At 35.3% G+C, this 21,708-nt stretch overlaps 1 protein-coding gene across 4 annotated transcripts; it reads right to left on the bottom strand.

Moving 5' to 3' along the window:
- Nucleotides 1-4,109: 4,109 nt before the first annotated feature.
- Nucleotides 4,110-19,933, bottom strand: LOC101899617 (choline/ethanolamine kinase). Of its 4 annotated transcripts, XM_020040169.2 has the most exons (8): nt 19,264-19,933; nt 8,100-8,123; nt 7,911-8,017; nt 7,571-7,832; nt 5,529-6,025; nt 5,403-5,468; nt 4,878-5,286; nt 4,110-4,818 (listed from the first exon to the last, which is right to left on the bottom strand). In XM_020040169.2, exons 1-8 carry the CDS (start codon nt 19,282-19,284, stop codon nt 4,741-4,743), a joined length of 1,464 nt encoding a protein of 487 aa, XP_019895728.1. In that variant the 5' UTR covers nt 19,285-19,933; the 3' UTR covers nt 4,110-4,740. The 4 variants fall into 4 exon arrangements, with proteins under 4 accessions (XP_019895728.1, XP_005177416.1, XP_058981208.1 ...); XM_005177359.4 differs by lacking the exon at nt 8,100-8,123 and having other exon boundaries at nt 19,264-19,932; XM_059125225.1 differs by lacking the exons at nt 8,100-8,123; nt 19,264-19,933 and adding an exon at nt 12,509-12,562.
- Nucleotides 19,934-21,708: the final 1,775 nt, after the last annotated feature.

Here is a 21,708-nt window from a genome sequence, read left to right as displayed (position 1 = left end):
TATGCAATAAAACCATGACAAAGGGATTTTTGTTGCAGCTGAAGATATGGAGAGAACTTTTAATATCCTCAACCATTTTTAAGAAACTTGGAAAATTAAAAAAAAAAATCGGCGAAAAATAATAATGCTTTAATGAAAACCGCTGATTTTCTGCCATAGGCTGTGGTACCGATTTCGAACATCAAATACAAAATTTGAAACAATTCCGTTAATAATGTCGCTAATATCATTAAAATACTGAATAAAGGGAGGTACCGTTATATGGGGACCTGCCCACCGGCAGAATACCGTGATACTCGTAGCGTAGCTTCAAGGAATTGGACGGAAGAAAACAGCAACTTCAGCAGAAATGGTTTGAAAAGTAAAGAAGCGACTTGATCGAAACCCGCGTCGCAGTGGCCGAAAAGTGGCTCGTGAGCTGAACATATCCCAATATTCCACTCGGCAAATGTTGAAAAATGAACTCGGGGTAGAGCCATTGAAATTCCAAAAAGTGCAAAAACTTACACCGAAAGTGGTAAACTTTGAACTGCCGAATTTGGTTTTCTCCGATGAGAAAACCTTCGTTGTCCAACAGCTTGTAAACAAACAAAATTAAAAAATGTTTACTTGCCAAAGAGGTCAGCTGAAAATGTGCACCATCGGTTTTTCCACCAGAACTCAAGCGTCGGTCATGGTGATGGTGTGGGCCGCCATAACTGCCGATGGTCGCTCTCCGCTCGTATTTATCGACCGTGGCATCAGAATAAATGACGAATATTATCGCGATAATATTCTTGAGGGTGTATTAAAGCCTTGGGCACGCAAACATTTTGGCCGCAGGACATTCCAACAGGACTCAGCACCATCGAACTCAACACGAGCCACCCAAGAATGGTTACAAAATGAGATTCCTAGCTGCATTTCCAACGCACAATGGCCACCAAAATCTCCGGATACCAATCCGTTGGTATATTGTGTCTGGACTATTTTGTAAAGCAAGATTGGCACTAAAAAATACAAAAATGTCGATCACCTCAAGCAAGCGCTTCGCCGGGAATGGGCCAAAATACCGCAGAGCAACATTTGGGCAGCGTGTGACGGTTTCATTGACCGTTTGAAGGCCATAATTCGTGCCAAAGATGACCAATTCGAACAAATATTAACTTATTCTAAAATTTGATGGAATTTCCGACATTTTTGCTTCCATTCAAAAAAATTTTAAAAATGTAAAAATTATGGCGTTTGACTTTGTTGCAGTTTTTTATCTCAACCCTGTATGTTAATATTAAAATGGATGAGGGAATCTTGAAAGTTATAAGGGTGGGAACCATTTTTCAAGTCTCCTAAAAATCGAAGACCTTCCGTAGGCCTGTTATAGCTGGGAACTTTTTAAATATCTTCTTAAATGAAAGAACTTCCACAAGATTTCCCTGTATTAAAATGCAAATCAGGCCTTCTCAAGACGAAAATCCACCACTTTTCTTCTAAAAACAGAAGACAAAATATCATCCACAGAACTTTTTAATAGAAAAACTTCCACAGATCTATTAGGTAAGGAAGATCTTCTGTATAAAGAAAATCATTTTCACATGTCTAACCAAAAATAGAACGGTACTTCGATAGGTAGAATAACCTCCATCGATCTCCATTAAATAAACGACCTCCCACTGGTCTTCCATGGATAACAAAAGAACTACCTAAGAATCTCTGTCAAAAGATTACAATCTAATATTCCTTAAGAAATAAACAGAATCGCCATAATCAAAAAATACGTCCTCTATCTATTTATTTTGCAACTAGTTTCTTACATGTTTCTATAACATTACGTTTATTAAAAAACACTAAACACACCATCCCAAGCCACAAACCATGTTCATGTCCCAGCTTAATTCGCATTTTTAGGAATATCTCAAACACAAAAAGTACAATAGATGGAGCTTTAATATGTAACAACATAAGTTACATTAGCTCCGTTCCAGAACGTTCAAGAACAACTACTTTTTCGACTTTTTACTAGAAACCATTTTGTTTACCTTAAAGAGTATTAAAACTTTTAGAGAAAACTAGGAAAAGTGACGGGTGACTAACTTCTAAGAATTTTTTCCGTATTTCCTGGGTCGAGTAGTTCTACAAGAGTGGATTTCAAATTTCTCTCTTTTTGAATTATTAATGAAATGGAAATGTTTGTTAAATGACAACTAAAATGTTATGAATTATATCTGAAAAGTGTAGATTTGTCGTTAAAGGATTACGGAAAGACACCAATTGTTTCAATTTTTTAGGCCGACTTGAAATAAAGACATGTGGTGCGATTCTTGTTCTATGAAAATGTGTCATAAAACAAGAACCCATGTCATGGAAGACTTGCATAAATTGCTTAAATGGGATAAATTTGGAGGAGGGTACAGTGGGGGTAGCGTCATCAAATGATTCCCTGAAGATAGAATGTATGTTCAATTATTTAATAAAAGCCCCAAATGAAACACTCTCTGTTTTTACTAGTCTAAGATTTACAAAACGTTAACATTATTTGATATTATATAATAACAAGCAAAAAAGCAGTAAGTTCGGCTGGATCGAACTTTGAACACACTTCACAATTTGGAACGAATTAGGAAATTTTCAAAAAATAAAATCCGTTAAAAATTTTGTTAAAATCTTAAAAATACGATTGTAGCCGTTATATTGGTGTCTATACGAACATGTGAACCTGCATAGACAACTTTTGCCTTAAGCCATTACAATATTCACGAAACTTGAAAAAAAAATCGATTAACAATGTAGCTTAAGTCATCAAAATACCGAATATAGCGAGGTACCGTTATATCGGGGCCATACGAAGACCTGAACTTGCAAAGACAATTTTCTGTCACAGGCTGTAGTACCTATCATGGTACAATGATATCAAGGTAGGGCTATGATACCATATGATTTCAATTTTTTTATTTTCTTGGCTTAATATGTCATCTTTATTTGTTTATGTATGTGTTTTCCTTTCAATAACAAAAAATTTTTCAAAAAATATTCAAATTCGGGTGTTTTCAAAATGTTTATTTCAACGTATGCATCGACAAAATCTAGAGTTTTTGTAGCGAAATAATTCTTTAGAGATATATAGTACATGATTTTGAAAAGAAGTGTTGACCTTTTATTCAGTTATCGCGGTTTTCAATTATTTATTTAAAATAAATGCAACAAGTTGTTTGATTTTTTATCGTTTTGATACTAATTCTGGCATTACAAGCCAAACAGGTAGACCTCTATACTTGCAATTCTTTCAAAGTTGGCCTACCTTCTCTTCATTGTACCATGGTACCATAGTACCCACATTACGAATTCTAAATACGAAAGTTGAAACAACTCGGATGAATGATATAAATCCTAAAATCGTAAAAAATATCGCAAGTCGGTAGGGTACCGTTTTATGTGGGTTACACGATATCGTAGACCTATGTAGACATTTCTCTTCCAAGGGGTAAAGTGCTAAGAAAGAACTTCTTTGGATTTTTAGACAATTCCATTGAAAAATGAAGCAAAGATCAGCAAAATAGCGAATATAGGGAGGTACCGTTATGTGGGGTATATACTATATCGTGGACATATATATACAATACTTTTACCCACTGTAAGTGGTCAGAAGTAACCCCTTTTGTGGATTGAAAAATTTGGCTACAGTCATCAAAAACGAATATCGGAGGTACCGTTATATGGGGGCTCTACGATATCGTGAACCGATATAGGCTATCTTCGAACTTAACCTGCCTGCAGGCAAAAGACTGATCTTTGCAAAATTTTAGCTTCCTATCTTTATTCATTTTGACTCTAGCGTGATTACAACAGACGGACAGGTCTAAATCGTCTTAGAATTTTACGCTGATCAAAAATATTTATAATTTGTTATGTCTAAAATTATTATTTCGATAAGTTACCAACGGAAAGACGAACTTAATATACCCTCCATACCATGTATGGTGGAGGGTATAAAAAATTGCAAATAGGGTAATATGGATTGTAAATAATATTTCAAAATGTATTCATTAGCTCGATTCTAATTAAAATAAAAAATAGTTTATGTTATAAAAGGGTACAAAACAGTAAGAAAAAAATCACTAGTAAGAGAAACGCAGTTATTCTTTATTAACCATTTATTAAAAAGGACACATGGATTTTGTTCGTTAAACACTCTCCACACATTCCTGTTATTATGGTGATTTATTTTAATATTGAAACTTAATCTAGAAAAAATGTGGTGTATAAGATACGCGTATATAGATCAAGAAAAGTAACATTCAAAGTGATAATGAAAAACGATAAGAAAAATACATAATAAATGTCAAATATAACAAAATGTTTGACACTTGACAATAACGTTGGGTGCATCAAGGAAAAACAAAGGAATCTGAGAACAATATTTAAGGAAATACAAATTGAATCTGCTATTTTATAATATATATCAGTATAAGGATAAATCGGCGCAATTATTTAAGTAAAAAAACCATCACAGCACTATTTAGAAATAGTCTTAAAACATTTTACAAAACGAACACTTTCATCTTGCCTAATTACTAACGGCAACCAAACAGCCCAACACGGCTGATGGTGCTCATTGTTTTGCATCTTCGTTAACAGTACATCTTATCGTTATATAAATCCTAGATTATAAAATTAGTTGTATATAACCTGTCTTGAAATTCGCTCAGTTCAATTTTTAAAATTGACCAAAAAAGTTTGGGTAAGTACTCATGGTCCGTTTCATTTCTAAACAGTCATCATGTGATCCGTAATATAGGCCTGTTTGAGATGGAGATACTCTTTAATTCTGCAAACCGCATAGTCCTAGAAATGAAGAACAGAATTATAAATGAACTATTTCTTTTAGAAAAGTGTTTACTCACCCAATACCCAAACTCAATATTTGATGTAACATTCATCAAAGACCATAAACTCCAAAACAGATGAGACATCATACGAAATACTGTCACTTCCCCATCAACATCGTCGATCTCCTTCTGTGTGGGTTCCCATTCGTCTTCTTTGTCATTAAATTTCTTAAGATATGTTCTTATAAATTGATCTCTTTGCTCTTTTGTGGGATAATTTTCACTGTGGTAATAATAAAATGGAAAATCAGAACGGCTATAATTGAAGGTCCACTCCAAGAAATGATTGGCCAAATCGAATCCACGATAATTGTAGGCGCAATATTCGAAATCAATAATTTTTAAATCGGGTATGGTACAGCCATTAGCATTGTCAATGGCCGAATCGCCAGAGGAATCCAAATCAGCAGATGCTTTCTTAGATCTAGAATATGATAATAGAAAGAAATTATGGGATTTATACATCTACAACTTTGAAATCCACGAGAAAGTTTTGATTTTGCAAATGGATAATTTTTTTAGACCATTTATCGTACATACCCAGTCTCTATAGTGGCATCCTCGCTACTCATGGAAATATTTTCCAACGCCACGTCCACCGTGCCACTGAAAAACAACCGTTTTAATATTTGATATTTAAATAACATTTTCCTTCAAAATACTCACTCTGATTCATCATTTGTTATGGTTTTCATAAGGATATTTCCCTCTTGCATGTCATTGTGACAAAATAAGACGGGAAATTTATGCATATTAATAACTCCCTTCAACCATAGGACCTCCTTGTCATAATCAATACCACGCATAAAACTGACAGCCTCCTGATCTGGCCATTTGGAATTTGGTTTAAGTATGTCGGGTAAATAGCGTTGCCAACGTTCCATACAATTCCACAGCCAGTCGGGTTCCTTAGACATAGGAATATTTAAGGTGTGAATTTCAGCCATTTTTTCAGCAATTTTCATTGATATGTCTGGTATGGCTAACTCTGAGGTTAATAATGCTCTGGCAGGAATGTATTGTTCAAGGCGGCCACCGGGGAAAATACCATATAAACGTGGTCCAAAATGACGTTCACTTAGTAACGCGAAGACCACCGACTCTGTTATCATCTGTTCCAAAGCATCTTCGCCATGGGATTGGCCATAGATGCGTAAAAGTACCTGAAATTGTAAAAATCATTATTGGAAGAGGAGAGAAGGACTTTAAGCTATGTATTTAAAAATGCGAATATTAAACTCAAATGAAAATGGAATTTATCTAAAGTAATATTGGGAGGGGATGAAAAAAGAGTCCTTATATACTCTCTGAAGGTTGATCTAAGCAGTTTTTATATAGACGATGTGAATACAATTGAATACAATAGACGACATGAAGATTGTATTTATATGTGTCTAGATAAGCTGAGAGGAATAAATAAATGTTTAAAGGGTTGGAAAATAATATTTATAGACGAATAAAGTGGTCTTAAAGACTAAAGAGTCTTTTTTCTTCTAGGCGAGCTTAAGTAGCATATTATGGGCGAGTTGAAGGAAGTCGTAAGAGACGACCAAGAGAACCCGTTGTGGACAAGTTGAAGTGATCGTTATAAACGCTGTGAAGGAGATCTAAAGGTTATAAACGATCTGAAGGGAGTCCAAGAGAGGCCCGTTATGGACAGGAGTCCATATAGACGTTATAGATTATGGGAGTAGTTATGTACGACCTAAAGGTTTCCTTATAGATGCGCTGATAGAAGTTGACAATCGCATGAGAGCTTAGAGATGAAGTCGTAAAGAGGACCAAAAGGCACACGTTATGGAAAAGTTGAATGGAGTATTTATAGACGGCCAAAAAGGCACATTATGGACAGGTTGAAGAGAGTCCTTATAGACGAGCTGAAGGAAAGTCGTTAGAAATGATCTAAAGAGGTTTGCTATAGAGGAGCTGAAGAGAGTGGTTCTATGGGAGCTTTAGCAGCATATTTGGACGAATTAACGGAAGTCGTAATAGACGACCAAAATACAGGCTGAAGAGAGACGTTGAGACGAACAAAACAGACACATAATGGGAGGTTTGAAGGGAGTTGTCATTGACGAGGTGAGAGGAGACGTTATAAACGAGCTGAAGGGAGCCGTTATGTGTGTCCTGAACGAAGTCTACAATCACATGAAAGCTTAGAGGTAATCAGAAAGTGTTCTTATAGATGCGCTGAAGGGAGTTTACAGCCGCACGAGAGCTTAGAAAGTTGCAAAGATGGCCAAAATATACAGTAGTATTGATACACGACCAAAAAGCCACATAATGGACAGATTGAAGAGTTGTTATGGGCGAGCAGAAGGAAAGTCGCTATAAATGACCTAAAGAGAGTCGCTGTAAAGGAGATGAAGTGAGTTGTTCTATGCGAGCTCATGGACGAGTTAATGGAAGTCGTAATAGACGACCAAAATACAGGCTGAAGAGAGTCGCATATTTGGATAAGTTAACGGAAGTCGTAATACACGAGCTAATGGGAGACATTATAGATGAGCTGGAAGGAGTCTCTCCTAAACGAAGTCTACAATCGCATGAGAGCTTAAAGGCAATCAGTTGCTTTAACAAAAACTACATGTGCTAACGAAAGACTTTTAATGAAAAAATGTTATCGAAATAGTTTTCAAAAAAATTCTTTCACATAGGGCCCAAAACGTACACATTTTGCAGTGCCTTTTCTGCCTTCTTACACTTACCTCTTTCGGTTCCTTTTGTCTAAAAGCTGAGGCCAATGTGGACGATGAACTGTCATAACGTTTACGTTTGTTGCCATTGCAATCGCCGGCCGAAAGGAGGTCATTGAAATCTGGTTCATTTCTATTTTCGTCATTATCTGATTGTGGCAATGTCGACATCAATGATGTTGATGCCCCGGAATCGTTGACTTCATTGCTGGTGGTGGTAGCACCGCAATCTTGTGGCAAACTTACGTAATACAAGAAATTCGAAAGTCCTCCGCTGTATGAATGAATATAAAGAGTTTCGACACATGTTAAACTAGTGACGTCATTTTGGCAATTAAAAAACACAACTTACCTAATACGTTTGACTATCAACTGCTCGGTGGGTACTTCCTTCCAACGGCCATTTAAATAATCACGACATATGCGGGCTGCAGCTTGACGTATCTCCTCAAAAGAGGCCTAGGCATAAAGAAAATGATAAAAATATAATTAGTTGAATTTTTCTTTTAGCATCTGGGTGCAAACTAATGCTGCTGCATACTTGCGGTCCGAACAATTGGTACACCTTTTCATGAGATATTGGTTTTTTGCCAATTTTTCGCGAGACGTTTTGTTGTTTCATTTTCCGATTTGCGAATTATTGATTATATTTTACGTTGTTATGTTTTGGAATATCACAGATTTTGTTTTTAATTTGGATATTGATTTTTTTTTTTGATTTGTATAACGAATGGTTGTAGTGTTAAGTGAACGCACTATTAATGTTAATAAGCTTTGGAACTAAGGAACGAACTGTGTTTAGTGGCTGTGTTTGAGGACAAATGATTTCGACAAGGCACTTTTGTGAACTAAGTCTTAAATCGATGGCTAGTATTACGTGTCCCGAAATAGAATTTTGTAACAATTATTTCGTGCCAGACACTGAGCGCCGAATAAAACAGACCGGGTGTGGTTGGCTTTCCCCACCACTTGAATTGGAAATGATTTGATTTCCCTTTCCCAAACCTTGTATCCTCTATTAAGTAGGCCGGTGTTTCGTGGATAAAGTTTCGCACAAGTTTCCAAGGCAGCAAAGTTGATCCGCTTTGGCACGCGATATATTTAACAATACAACATGCAAATGCAATTGGGAAGACCCGCACAGAAAAAAGGAGGTCAAAATCAGACAATGCACTTGCAATGTAATTAACTTATTGAACACATGTTCTCAGTCTCAAAAGAGAGAGAGTCTTGGGGTATTTGGAGAGATGTAGTTTTTGAGGAAAAACTTAATTTTGCCGGTTTTGTCGGTACCTCTTTTTGTATGGACTACCACTCTTTATTTCCTCAATTTTCAGTTATTTGCCATTAACAATTTTTGGCGCATGTCATCTAGAATGTTGGAGAAAAATACCTTTTTACACCCCAATTTCCGTTTCATTTAACGGTCATAGTACAAGGAACAAATAACACTGTCCTACAAACAACAGAATACTGTAATTACTTATGACTTATGGGAATATCTCCAACTTGTGGCTAATGAGACTACCACCAGCAATTATGGAATACGCCTCTTAAATTACATTCGGTGCTTTGGAATAGGAATATCTAATATCCGTTATATAAAAGAAAATGTTATTCATATCTACATAGGATATTTCGTTTCTATGTATGTATGCAAATGATCTTAATGTCTCTTAAAGAAGATCTAGGTGTCTTATATAAGAGGAGATTTCATATGGTAAGATATAAAAGAAAATCGATGTTGGCTTGAATGTGAAAATAAAAAATAAATAGAGCTACAAACAATATTGATGCATATTTTGTAAACCAGTGTAAATATTGCCATAAATATGCAACGCAAAGAGGGTTGATTAGGTAGCACATAACGTAATTTCACGGCTAACTTAGGGGTGAGTTCAATCAGATATAAGCCCTCTCATTTGTAGTGAAGGATCTACCCACTTTCACCCATGAATGCATTCATACACACATTGTTGTGAGAATATACGTACATACATATGTATGTACACATCTCTGTAGATTAGAGTGAGCACCACCAAACTCTGACGTCGACTAAATGAAAAGTCCTGAACATACACCTTTTATTACGAAAAATCAGCACGTGCTACCGAGGACTGTCAGAAATCACGCACATTTAAGGTCACGAACCTTGGAAAGATCGTGAAAAGGCCGTTACAAAATACAGAAATAAAAATTGTGAATTTTTCAAAAGTAAGGGTTGAAGGAGGCTCTGTTAAAAAAATAATGCGTAACATCTGCTGTAAATGTCGCATAAGTACAAAATCAAACATGATTTTTTAGACGATGTTATGTGGTGTATGAAATAATGTGTAAAGATTAATCAGTAAATTTATAATTAATTCAAAAATTTTTATACCCTCCACCATACATAGTATAGAGGGTATATTAACTTCATTAAAATAATTATTTTAGACATAACAAAGTATATATATTCTTGATCAGCGTAAAATTCTAAGACAATCTAGCCCTATCCGTTTGTTGTAATCACGCTAGAATCAAACCGAATATCGGTATTTTGATGGTAGACAAATTTTTCAATGAAATTGCACAAAAGGGACTCTTTCTTCTGAGTACTTTACCCCCCCGAAAAAGTATTGTCTATATAGTTCCACGATATCGCACATCCACCATATAACGGTACCTCCCCATATTCGGTATTTTGATTATTTTACCAACATTTTTTAATGGAATTGTCTATAAATCCATAATAGACGTTTTTCTAAGCACTTTACACCCTGTCTATATAGGTCTACGATATCGTACAACCAACATACAACGGTACACCCCGATATTTGATATTTTTACGATTTTAGGGACATTATTCACCGGAATTGTTTCAAATTTTGCATTTGAAATTCGAAATGTGTACTACAGCCTATGAAAAAATTGCGCATGCATGAAGACCTGGACCTTCATATAGCTCCCATATTACGATACTTCCGATAATCAGTATTTTTATGATTTTAACGACATTTTTCACCGGAATTGTTTCAAATTTTGCATTTGAAATTCGTAATGGGTACTACAGCCACGTCTTCGCTTAGCCTCCTTAAAACGGTTTCACGGTATTTTTCGAAGAAAATTTTTAAGCTAGCTGCTTCTTTAGTTTTTAGAATAAATAAGTAATTACAAAAATGTTCGCTTAATCTTCGTTAATAAATTAAAAAGTGTTTAAATTTTTGATATAAATTATTTGTCCCAAGTTAGAAAGATATATTATACGACACATAAAATGTCAGCCAGATCAGATAGTTCCGCCCACTTAAGCAATATTTTTATTTATTTTTAATAAACTAAAAAGTGTTTGAAATTTTGATATCAATTATTTGATCATCATCGCGTATTCCCTGACCTATACTAGAATGTGGGTGCTCTTTAATGGAAGTAAGAAACTTTCAGTTAGTTGCCGACCGATATATACTCTGAGCATTTGACAACGAGCGTTTTTTTTTGTCGTTTAGTGGAGATTGGATAGACATTTCAAAGGAAAGCTCAAGGTCGAAGCATGCGTTAACGAAGTATCTATATCCTCTTCCTCACCAGACGGGGATGTTTCCTATAAGTCTACAGGAACGCTGTCCTGGCTAAGCCTTAATGGTCGCATATCCACAATGATTTGTCGGATTGCTATCTGAGGTCTGGCTAGCATTTAAATATGAATAAATCTTTTGTGTTTCGTACCATCGCTCGTTACCTGATACTGGTAGAAGAAAACAGCAACATCAGCAGAAATGGTTTGAAAAGTAAAGAAGCGACTTGATCGAAACCCGCTTCGCAGTGGCCGAAAAATGGCTCATGAGCTGAACATATCGCAATATTCCATTCGGCAAAAATTAAAAAAATGAGCTCGTGGTATTCTGGAGGGTGTATTAAAGCCTTGGGCACGCAAACATTTTGGCCGCAGACCTTGGACATTCCAACAGGACTCAGAACCATCGCACTCAGCACGCGCCATCTAAGAATGATTACAAAATGAGGTTGCTCGCTACATTTCCACCGTACAATGGCCATCAAAATCTCGAGATACCAATCCGTTGGACTATTGTGTCTGGAGTATTTTGAAAAGCAAGGTTGGCACTAAAAAATACCAAAGTATCGATCAACTCAAGCAAGCGCTTCGCCGGGAATGGGCCTAAATTCCGCAGACCAACATTCGGGCAGCGTGTGACGATTTCATTGGCCATTTGAAGGCCAGAATTCGTGCCAAAGGTGGCCAATTGGAACAAATCTAATCCTATTCTAAAATTTGATACTATTTCCGACATTTTTTGCTTAATTAAAAAAATGTAAAAATTATGGCATTTGACTTTGTTGCAGTTTTTTAATCTCACCCTGTAAGTATTACTCAACTCTGAATTTGATCTAAGCTCAAATTTAAACGATTATTTTGTAATTTGGCGGTTTCATGCCTTCTTATATCAACCTCCGTCCTATATTTACCACTACGAACATAAAAAAATTATCAGTATCTGTCAATATTTTAAATATTTGCTTTTATTGCAAGCATACAATGTATTCTAATCATTTGTATTATACGTCTAACTTTACAATACCTTGTTTACAGGCCAATAAAATACGGTCTGTCATAACAAAACCTTTGTTTTATTTTTATGATGACAAATACAATTAAACAAATCGAAGTTTGGTGACAACAAACAATTCATTGAAACAAAAGAAGAGTTATATAAAATATTAAAATTTTCAAATACTAAAAAAATCGGTGCAAGAAAAACCGAAGGATTTGTGCAAAAATTGTCTTCAGCTTCAACAGTTTGGTTTGAAATTCACAGCGAATTCTGGATTATAAATTTATTTGGTATAAACGCCAATTGATTTATATTTGTAAACATTGCAAATGCAATGACCGTCCTTGGGGTAAGCTTTTTTAAATTGTGCGAAAACACATTAACTTCTGAATAAACTTACATTGAAAAAGTCGTATTCGTTGGTTGGCACAATAATCATTTTCCTTTTCGTGGCATCGGTTAAAATTTCCTTCCACGTACTTTTGTTTATTTTGTTATTTAAATGCATTTTTTCGTGCATGGTTTTATATTTGGAATACGTATTTATTTTAGTACTAGACCTTGATAAATACAATTGACTTGTTTTCTTTCGAAGCTACAGCCGACAAGTGAGCACTGCCAAACCGAAACTGTTAGCAGGTTTTCTTAAGCAAAAGAGAAACCATAACAAATGTATGTCTGTTTGTATATATCTGTATTTCTGTATGTAAATCCGACAATGGATAAGAGATCATGTTGTAAGGTGTTGATGGTGCGTAGACCTCTGGAAAATTCCAATGTAACTTCATTCATTCATTGAGAAAAGTCGGCGAGAGAGACCGGCATTCAATAGGCACGTTCCAATGTGCCTAGTAACGAATGCATATTATCTTAAGGCGATAAGATTAGCATTCTCAGAGAGCGAAAGACCACCATGGCCAAAATAAGCTCTTGAAAGTTTTTAAATATTTCATTTTGTTAATTGAGCGAACTCCCACCGCTTGGCATCTGGCTACATGGCATTTAGCACATATCGCCCAGACATAGGAAATACCTCATACATATACACTCTCTAATACGTCATTATATGTTTATTGCCCTCATTTTGTTTAATCAAAGTTTGCGTTTTTTTGGAATCTTTATACTTGTTTTTGTTTACTTTGCTCATTTCTGTTGTAAACTCTCATGCGTCGGTTTATTGATCAAAAGAAGGAAGGTAGAAAGAAAGAAATTTGTTGAACTTGAAAAAGCGAAAGTTAATCGCAAAGAACAAACCGAAATTATATCTGCCAATATCAATAAAACAGAAATGAAATCAAGAACCTTTTGGAGAGAACACATGTTCGAGAGTTTTTACCGACCACGCTCCATTTCTTATCAAAACAGGCATTTTTTAAGGTGTCGCAGAATATTGACTTGCAAAAATGTTTTGTACTTTTTTTAGGGAAGGTTTACGGAAATGAAAAGTGTATTTAATGGAAAATAATTCGCTCTTTCCTTCCCAACAAATTTTACACCTGTGAAATGACACTTTACAAAAATGCTAAAAAAAAAGTTTTAACTTCCCACCATAAATGAAATATATGCAAACTATTTTCATACCCTCAGCCATATGGCTAGAGGATATATATCATTTGATACGGCCATAACGTGCCTCTTCGAAATAACGGTTTTAGACCCTAAGTCTCTTTGGATCAAATCCGTTTCAGGACATTTGGTGTCGATCTAGCGATGTCCGTCCGCCTGTCTGTCAGCCTGGTGCGCACGACAACTCTCGAAGGGAATATTCGATTTGATTCAAACTTGGTGAATCGTAATATTATTGTCAAACTTAGATCGAAACTTATTTGCTGCACGGATAGAGAAATAATAAACCGATTTTTTCCGAATTCAAATCCTAATATTTCCATCAGTGCTAGATCAGGTGGAAAATGGACAATTTCGCTCCACTCCATCTCCCCCACAAAGGGTCCACATTTGGAATAATTATAACTCTTGCAAAATGTGATGTAATAATCCGATTGCCTTTAAATTACACACATCACAATGCTTTTTATTATTCCAGGGTCTGGTGTGAACATCGGTCGGCTTCTTCTGCTATTTCCCCCATAAAGGGTCAAAGTTTTGAATATTCATGAAACTCATAAAACACGAAATTAACATCCGATTCTATTCAGACTTGGCACATCTCGATATTTTCATCAATGCAAGATCTGTTATAAATATGGTAGAGATTGAACCATTCCTTCTGGTACCTCACCCACAAAGAGTCAAAATTGTTAATAGCCGAAACAACCATAAAACCCGAAATAAGCATCCGGTTCTCTTCAAATTGCGCACATCAAAATATTTTTTATTAACCCAAGGTCTGGTGCGAAGATGGGTCAACATTTTAAGTAACCATAAATCTCACAAAACGCGAAAATAACATCCGATTCCATTCAGACTTGATACATCCCAATATTTTCATCAATACGAGATCTATTATAAAGATGGTAAAGATCGATCCATTTCTTCTGGTACCTCCCACATATGTGGTTCAAGATTTTGAAAAAAAAAAAACGTTCAAATTTCACACATCCAAATATTTTTGCTAATGTAAGATCTTTTGTGAAGATGATATAATTCTGCCAACCCCTTCTGGTACCTCACCCACAAAGGGTCACAATTTCCAATGCTTATATCTGTCATAACTTGCGAAACAAGTCGGCTATTCTTTACAACTAACTATATCTAAAAATTTCTCTAAGCCACAAATCTGATATGAATATGTAATTTATCGGAATTTATGATTTGTCATAAAATTGGAAATGAATGTTTGATTTCCTTCAAATTTTGCACATACCAATATTTTTATGAAGTATGAAAATGGAATATTTCGGTCCGCTACATTTGCTACCTCAGGCATATTTCCACATTTTCTAAAAATTTGCATATATCTTATATAAAGATTGGGAAGTAGCCAATACAGTCCAAATCTGGCACGCTGTAATATCTATAACAGTCTTAGGTCAGATACGAATTGGTCAATATTGGCCAACTGCTTCGGAACCTCCTCCATTAAAGGGCAACAGTTTTAATAATCATAACTCAAGGCTGGGGTATACATCTCTCGGAAAAACTAACTGATACTATTTTACTTTTTTTTTTATTTCTCCTGTAAATAGGGAATATTTCAAGGTGGTGCAATCGGCATGACAAACTTAAAATATCATCCGTTTTATGGTAGTAGTCATAAAAATCGGCTTGACAACTACTCATATTGAGCGATTCGAAATTTGCATGATTTTATAAGTTAATTTTGGCGGTGAAAGTCACGAGAAATTCATTGAAATGTTATTTACTGATAACTTTAATGATTCACATTTAAATATGTATATGTACAAAGTACTTTTGAAACAGCTTAAATCAAGTACGAAATTCAGACAGATAAGCAAAGGCATGCACATTTTTTGCAAATTGTTTCTTGGGGTTCATTTATTTTTGTATTTTCAATTTGTTGTGTTGTTTGCAATGTTTCATTCACCTTTATGGATCAGCAGTATTTTTTAAGGCAGAGGTCATTGACGTGACCAGTAATGTGTAACGAAACCGTAACCAAACCAACCGAGAAGCTCAACCAAATTGCCATTCAGGTGCTGAAAAATACTAATTTTTAATGCGTATTACCATGGCAAAATGAACTTCCAAAGTTAAATGATTCAAGAGATCCATATGTTCTTACCAAGTATTTGGAGTAATCCGGATTTTACTGTAATTATTTCTATATACGTCATTGGGAGAGAGTTCACACTTCCTTTCTACCCAGCAAACCAAACGTAACTAGTTCAATTGGAATTTCAATTCATTGAGATTTGCTAAAGAATTTTTATTTCTCATATCAAGAAGTCACAATTATGAAATGACTCTAAAATCATGCCCAAAATATTTCGTCGCTAATCTTTCGATGCCTGATATCAAATATTTCGTTGGGTACAAAGATTGTTATGAACTTTGGCAGCTGTTTAATTTGAAATGCTATAATCGGCTGCGTATTTATGCTGGGCATGTGTATTTTTAATTATGGCCTGTAGTAAACAGCTTGTTTTTGTTTCATGGAAAGCCTCACAATGCTGATATAGCAACGTAAAATTTTCCATTGATCACCAAAATCTTCCATGTAGAAAAATTCAAAAAATTACACCACGAAATTTAAAAAAGAATCTTATCATCTGACTTTTTTTTTTTTGAATCGAGTTGAACAGATATTGATCAATGGGAATAAGATTGGTTTATGTAAATTCCATTTTTTCCTTAGGGTTCATTTTCTGGTTATCTGGTAACGTCATTAACAACAACATCGACTAGAAAAAAGTTTTTTACCTGCCGCTGCGTCACTACCTTTTTAAATGATTTAAATGAGCTGGCCTGTGTGTGGTTTCATTAAAATTTACTAATTAGAAAAAAATCCCCCAGGTGTTTTAAAAGCCAATTTGTCATTCAAAAAATAAGAAACCGTCTAAATGAATGTCACATCACGATGAACAGATAAATAAATATAAACCGTGAAATATTCCAATGTGTATGAGGACCTTTCTCACTTCGATAAAAAAAAGATAGCAAATAAGGTAACAATTTTTCTTATTCTCATAATGTTTTGTAGTTACACGCATTCTTTCTCTTAGTTGATTAGTTTGAAATCCGCTTAAGAAATCTTGTTGAAATTTTAAGGACAGATAATTGCAGTAATTATTTTTCCATTACCACTCATCCACTCATTATCAATTCCATGAAGCTTCCTGCTTGATTTGGCCTTATTACACAGAAATAACACAAAGTAACCTCGAAATGTTAACTGATAAGAACAACTATTCACTAATATACTTCATACTATGTACTACAAAACACATACTTCGAAAGGCTAATATAATTCCCAGAATGCGTAGTTAAACCACAAACAATTTTTTGACCCATTGTGGGCCAGGTACCAGAAGAAATGATCCGATTTCTACCATCATTATAGCAGATCTTGTATTGATGGATATATTGTGATTTACCAAGTCTGAATGGAATCGGATATTAATTTCGCGTTTTATGAGCTTCATTGTTATTCAAAATGTTGATCCTTTGTAGGTGAGGTACCAGATGGAGTGGGCTGATACATTCCATCTTCACTGCAGATCTTATTTTAGTATAAATAATCGGATGTGTGAAATAAGAAGAGAAGCGGATGCTTATTTCGGAATTTATAATCGTTTTTTTTTATTCAAAACTTCGACCTTTGTGGGGGAGCTACCAGAAGAAATGGTCCGATCTCTACCATATTTATAGCATATCATGTGTTGATGGAAATATTGAGATGCACCAAGTCTGAATAGAATCGGATGTTAATTTCGCGTTTTATGAGCTTCATGGTTATTCAACATTTTGACCGGAGTGGACCGATATGCCCCATTTTTACACCAGACCTTGGGTTAATAAAAATAATGTGATGTGTTCAATTTGAAGATAATCGGACTCTTACATTGTTCAAAAATATGGACTCTTTGTGGGGGAGGTACTTGATGATGTGGACCGATATTGACCATTTTCGGACCTGACATAGCACTGATGCAAATACTAGAATTTGCAAAGTTGGAGTAAAATTGGACTATCTTTTTTTTTGGTGCAATAATTTTTTTTTTTTTTTTTTGTTTGAAAATTTCGACCTTTTGTGGTGGAGGTACCAAAGGGAGTGGACCGATATTGTCCATCTCCGAACTCGATCTAAGTTTGATAATAATATTACGATATACTAAGTTTGGACCAAATCGGATACTCCCTTCGAGAGTTATCGTGCGCACCAGCCAGACAGACAAACAGACGGACGAAAATCGCTAGATCGACTCCAAATGTCCTGAAACGGATTTGGTCCAAAGAGACCTACGATCTAAAATAGTTATTTCGATGGTGCATGTTTTGGCCGTATCAAATGATATATAACCTCTCTCTAGATATATGGCTGTGGGTATAAATATATATTAAACATCAACGTTGCTATTTTGAGACAACTGATTAATATTACAGAATACAATGTTGCTGTTGCACTTATCATGGTTTTAGCTTCTCATTGAGAAACCCACAAGAGCAGAAAATCCAGACAGTCATATACTGCTTAGTTCATGTACTCTAAAAGCTGATAGTTTCATTTGCTTGTACAAAAGTAGTCTGATGGTGATAATAACACAAGCTTACTAAATTAATGACAACGATCTGCAATTTCAGCAAGCCTTTGTTTACAACTCTTTCACATTAAAATTTACAAAGAAACAGGAAAACTTTTCTTGAATCGTAACTTGTACATCCTTTCCTTGAAACCTTGAAAATCTAGACTTGCATTTCCCATTTTCACGGGGATGGTTTGTGGGTACTGTGAAGTGTGTATACCAAATTTAGGTGCAGAAGGAGACTTGAATCCATTGAAAATCTGATGCACCAAATTAGTTCCAAAACCTAGACTTTTATTGACAACTTGAAGAAAATTTCAAGGGTACAATTTCGAGTAGAAGCAATTTCGGAGGTGTGCCACAGAGGTCTCATCCCGCATACGTCGTTAACAGTAAGTATCTCTCACAAAAATCTGCAAGATTACAACAATCTATGTGAAAGAGTTCAAACTACGAATTAATGATCCAGCCAATATCCTAAATTTTTCCAAAATTTCCATCAATATATTTTCCAAATCATTTAACATTTTTAAAAACAGAATTATATATTTTCAGCTATACTTCGATCATGCCAGTCGGCTAGCCAGCCACGCAAAGGTCGAACGTCAACAAATTGTGCAACAAATAATATTTCACTTTCGCTAGATATCAATTCCAAAATTCATGCACGGTGTTAGGTAGTCTAGTGTAAAAAAAAACAATCACAGCACAAAAACAACAATGATTTCCACATTTTAATTCGCATATTAGTAGATCAATTGTCCCGGTATGTGCGTTGATAAGAAAGTACAATTACTTATCTATCCTTGCAATTCCACTTGTTAAACAACAATGTTTGTTGTTTTTGTTTATTTTATGAGTCGGCAAATAGGAGGGCAATATAGCCATGACAGGTTAATACACGTGTTAAAAGGCCATTGGATAACTTACAAACTGGCAGAGCTGACGGAAAATAACCCAAAAAAAATAAAACGAAAAAAAGAACACTTACCGTCCTCAAGGAGGAAGCCATATGTATTGGTGTTGTTGTTGTATGCTTTCCTGTTTTCCACTTTCCAATCTTCTCCTAGTTCTTCTCTGCGTTTGTTGGATTCTTCTTATGTGAATTAGTTTTGTTAGTTGATGTTGTTGGTGTTTTAGTTGGGTGATTGTTAGACAGGAGGTGTGATGCGTTTAAATTGAGTTTGGCGTCGGTGTCAAAAGTATTCACTGCTGTATGTTAAGCAAGCGTTTGTTAGCGAAATATGCACTTGGAAGAATAAATGGTAAATTACACTTGGCTATTTGATGCAATCAAAAACAATAGTTGTGTATGTAATTATTATTTAATAACCGCAACGTATTTATATTTTTTGCTAATCACAATCAGTCAGTCACATGCCAGAATAAACAGGCCGATTATTTTACGATTTATGATCACTTCCAACTGTTGTTGTTTCCTTAGTACAAACACGCACACAATCAGATCCGACAGGGCTTGCAGTTATAGCAACAAGTTTTAATTCAAATTATGAATTACTAACGTTTTTTGGCTTATTTTTCGCAAATGAAAACACAAATTAAGAATAAAAATGAAAAGGCAAAGTGGTATTAAAATCTTTTCCGTTATTACATCTACTTGCATTCAATTCTCACCGCGTACTAACCACAAATCAGACGGAGAGTGTTTGGTTGAATGGCTTTGTTGTTATTCGATGTTTTTCCTATGTCTCACCAGAAAGAAAACGAAAGACGTTATCAGTTGTTAAGAAGGAGAGCGAATATGCACAGAGAGTATAACACTCAATCACCGCTGCTCATTTGTGTTGTTTGTGTTAATTACATTACCAAACCAAATATAACAACCAGCCAAGTACTTGCTCGCATACATACCAACCGATTGCAAGAAGTGAGAAGACAGATTGTTTGGCTCTCTTTAAATAATTGAATGTGTTGGAATTTTACAGGTAGGTGATTGGATAAAAGTAAGAGAGAGTGAGAGAGAGATGTTGTGAGAGCCAAATTTTCTAAAGCATTGTGCGTCATTAATATGACAATGGCAACGTTTTACCAAATATTTTTCTTGCTATTGACCATGTTTTGTCAAGATCTAAACCATTTAACCTTTACTTCTGTTATAGATTTGTATGTATGTTCTTAACATCAGAGTATTGCAGCTTCAATTAAGGAAACTGGAATCCAATACCTTCTACAATAAGCAGAGTGTTATACTAACTGTGCCATTTAGTTGGCAGAACTTTGAATAATTCGTCGGAAAAAGAATAAAGTACCTTTACATTCTTGTTGTGCATAAAAGTCCATTACGGTTCAGCCACATCCGTCCTCCGTCTGCCTTTATGTCTATTGAAACCAGGATAGTGCTCTCAATACTAGCATTAGAAAATGGATATTACTCCTAGGATATTTGGCATTAAAAAAACCTCCTTAAAGTTCCTACTGATTTTTATACCCTATGTTATGTTAGAGCACTCCAGCATTTTAATGTGACATCAGCAGAAATGGTTCGAAAACTAAAGAAGCGACTTGATCGAAACCCGCGTCTCAGGGGCCAAAAAATGGCTCGTGAGCTGAACATATCACAATAAAGCCTTTGAAACTCCAAAAAGTGCAAAAACTTACACCGCAACAGAAAGAAAATAGACTCAAAAGAGCTAAAGAGTTGCTTCGCTTGGCCGAAAGTGGTCAACTGCCGAATTTGGTTTTCTCCAATGAGGAAACATTGGTTGTCCAGCAGTTTGTAAATAAACAAAATGGTCGTGTTTACTTGCCAAAGAGGTCAGACAAAAATGTGCACCTTCCCTTGGCCACCAGAACTCAAGCGCCAGTCATGATGATGGTCGATGGTCGCTCTCCGCTCGTATTAATCAACATAGAATATGTACCAAGTTACTCATACTAAAGCGTTTCTTTTTAATTTAAAATTGTTTGGGGTTTGATCTGAAAGAAACACAAATTCCCATCCGCAAAGTAGGCAAAGAGTTTTCCGTCATTAAACTGTACCTATTCCATTTACACACAAGGGCACAGGTATGCCCTCACCTATAGACATATATATGCTAAAATTTATGAACCCATGTCTTCATTATATAAATACTGCAATTACCTCCCATTTCTTTAGATATTCTTTCCAAAAATACCGGCAGTTGCTCTAAGATAACCTGAATTGGCAGATTGTTTGAAACAAAACAAGAACAAACAATTGAGTTAAAAGAAAATAATCACATATAAATACATATGCGAATCTGTTCCACTTATACCTTATCGGGTTCGGTTTCAATTGACCATGCAGAAATACTATAAAATGATTTCAAGTCGAAGCAATCAATAGGTATGTTGTATTCACCCTTATTACGGTTGGCGTTGTCGTAGGCGTTCAAGTGTCGTAGACGTAGTCGTAGGCGTTGTCGTAACTAGAAATTTTTGGTATTATGTACAA

This window comes from Musca domestica, unplaced genomic scaffold (assembly GCF_030504385.1).
Source record: "Musca domestica strain aabys unplaced genomic scaffold, Musca_domestica.polishedcontigs.V.1.1 32, whole genome shotgun sequence".
Taxonomy (NCBI): Eukaryota; Metazoa; Arthropoda; class Insecta; order Diptera; family Muscidae; genus Musca; species Musca domestica.
This window is presented reverse-complemented; position numbering and strand designations above follow the sequence as displayed.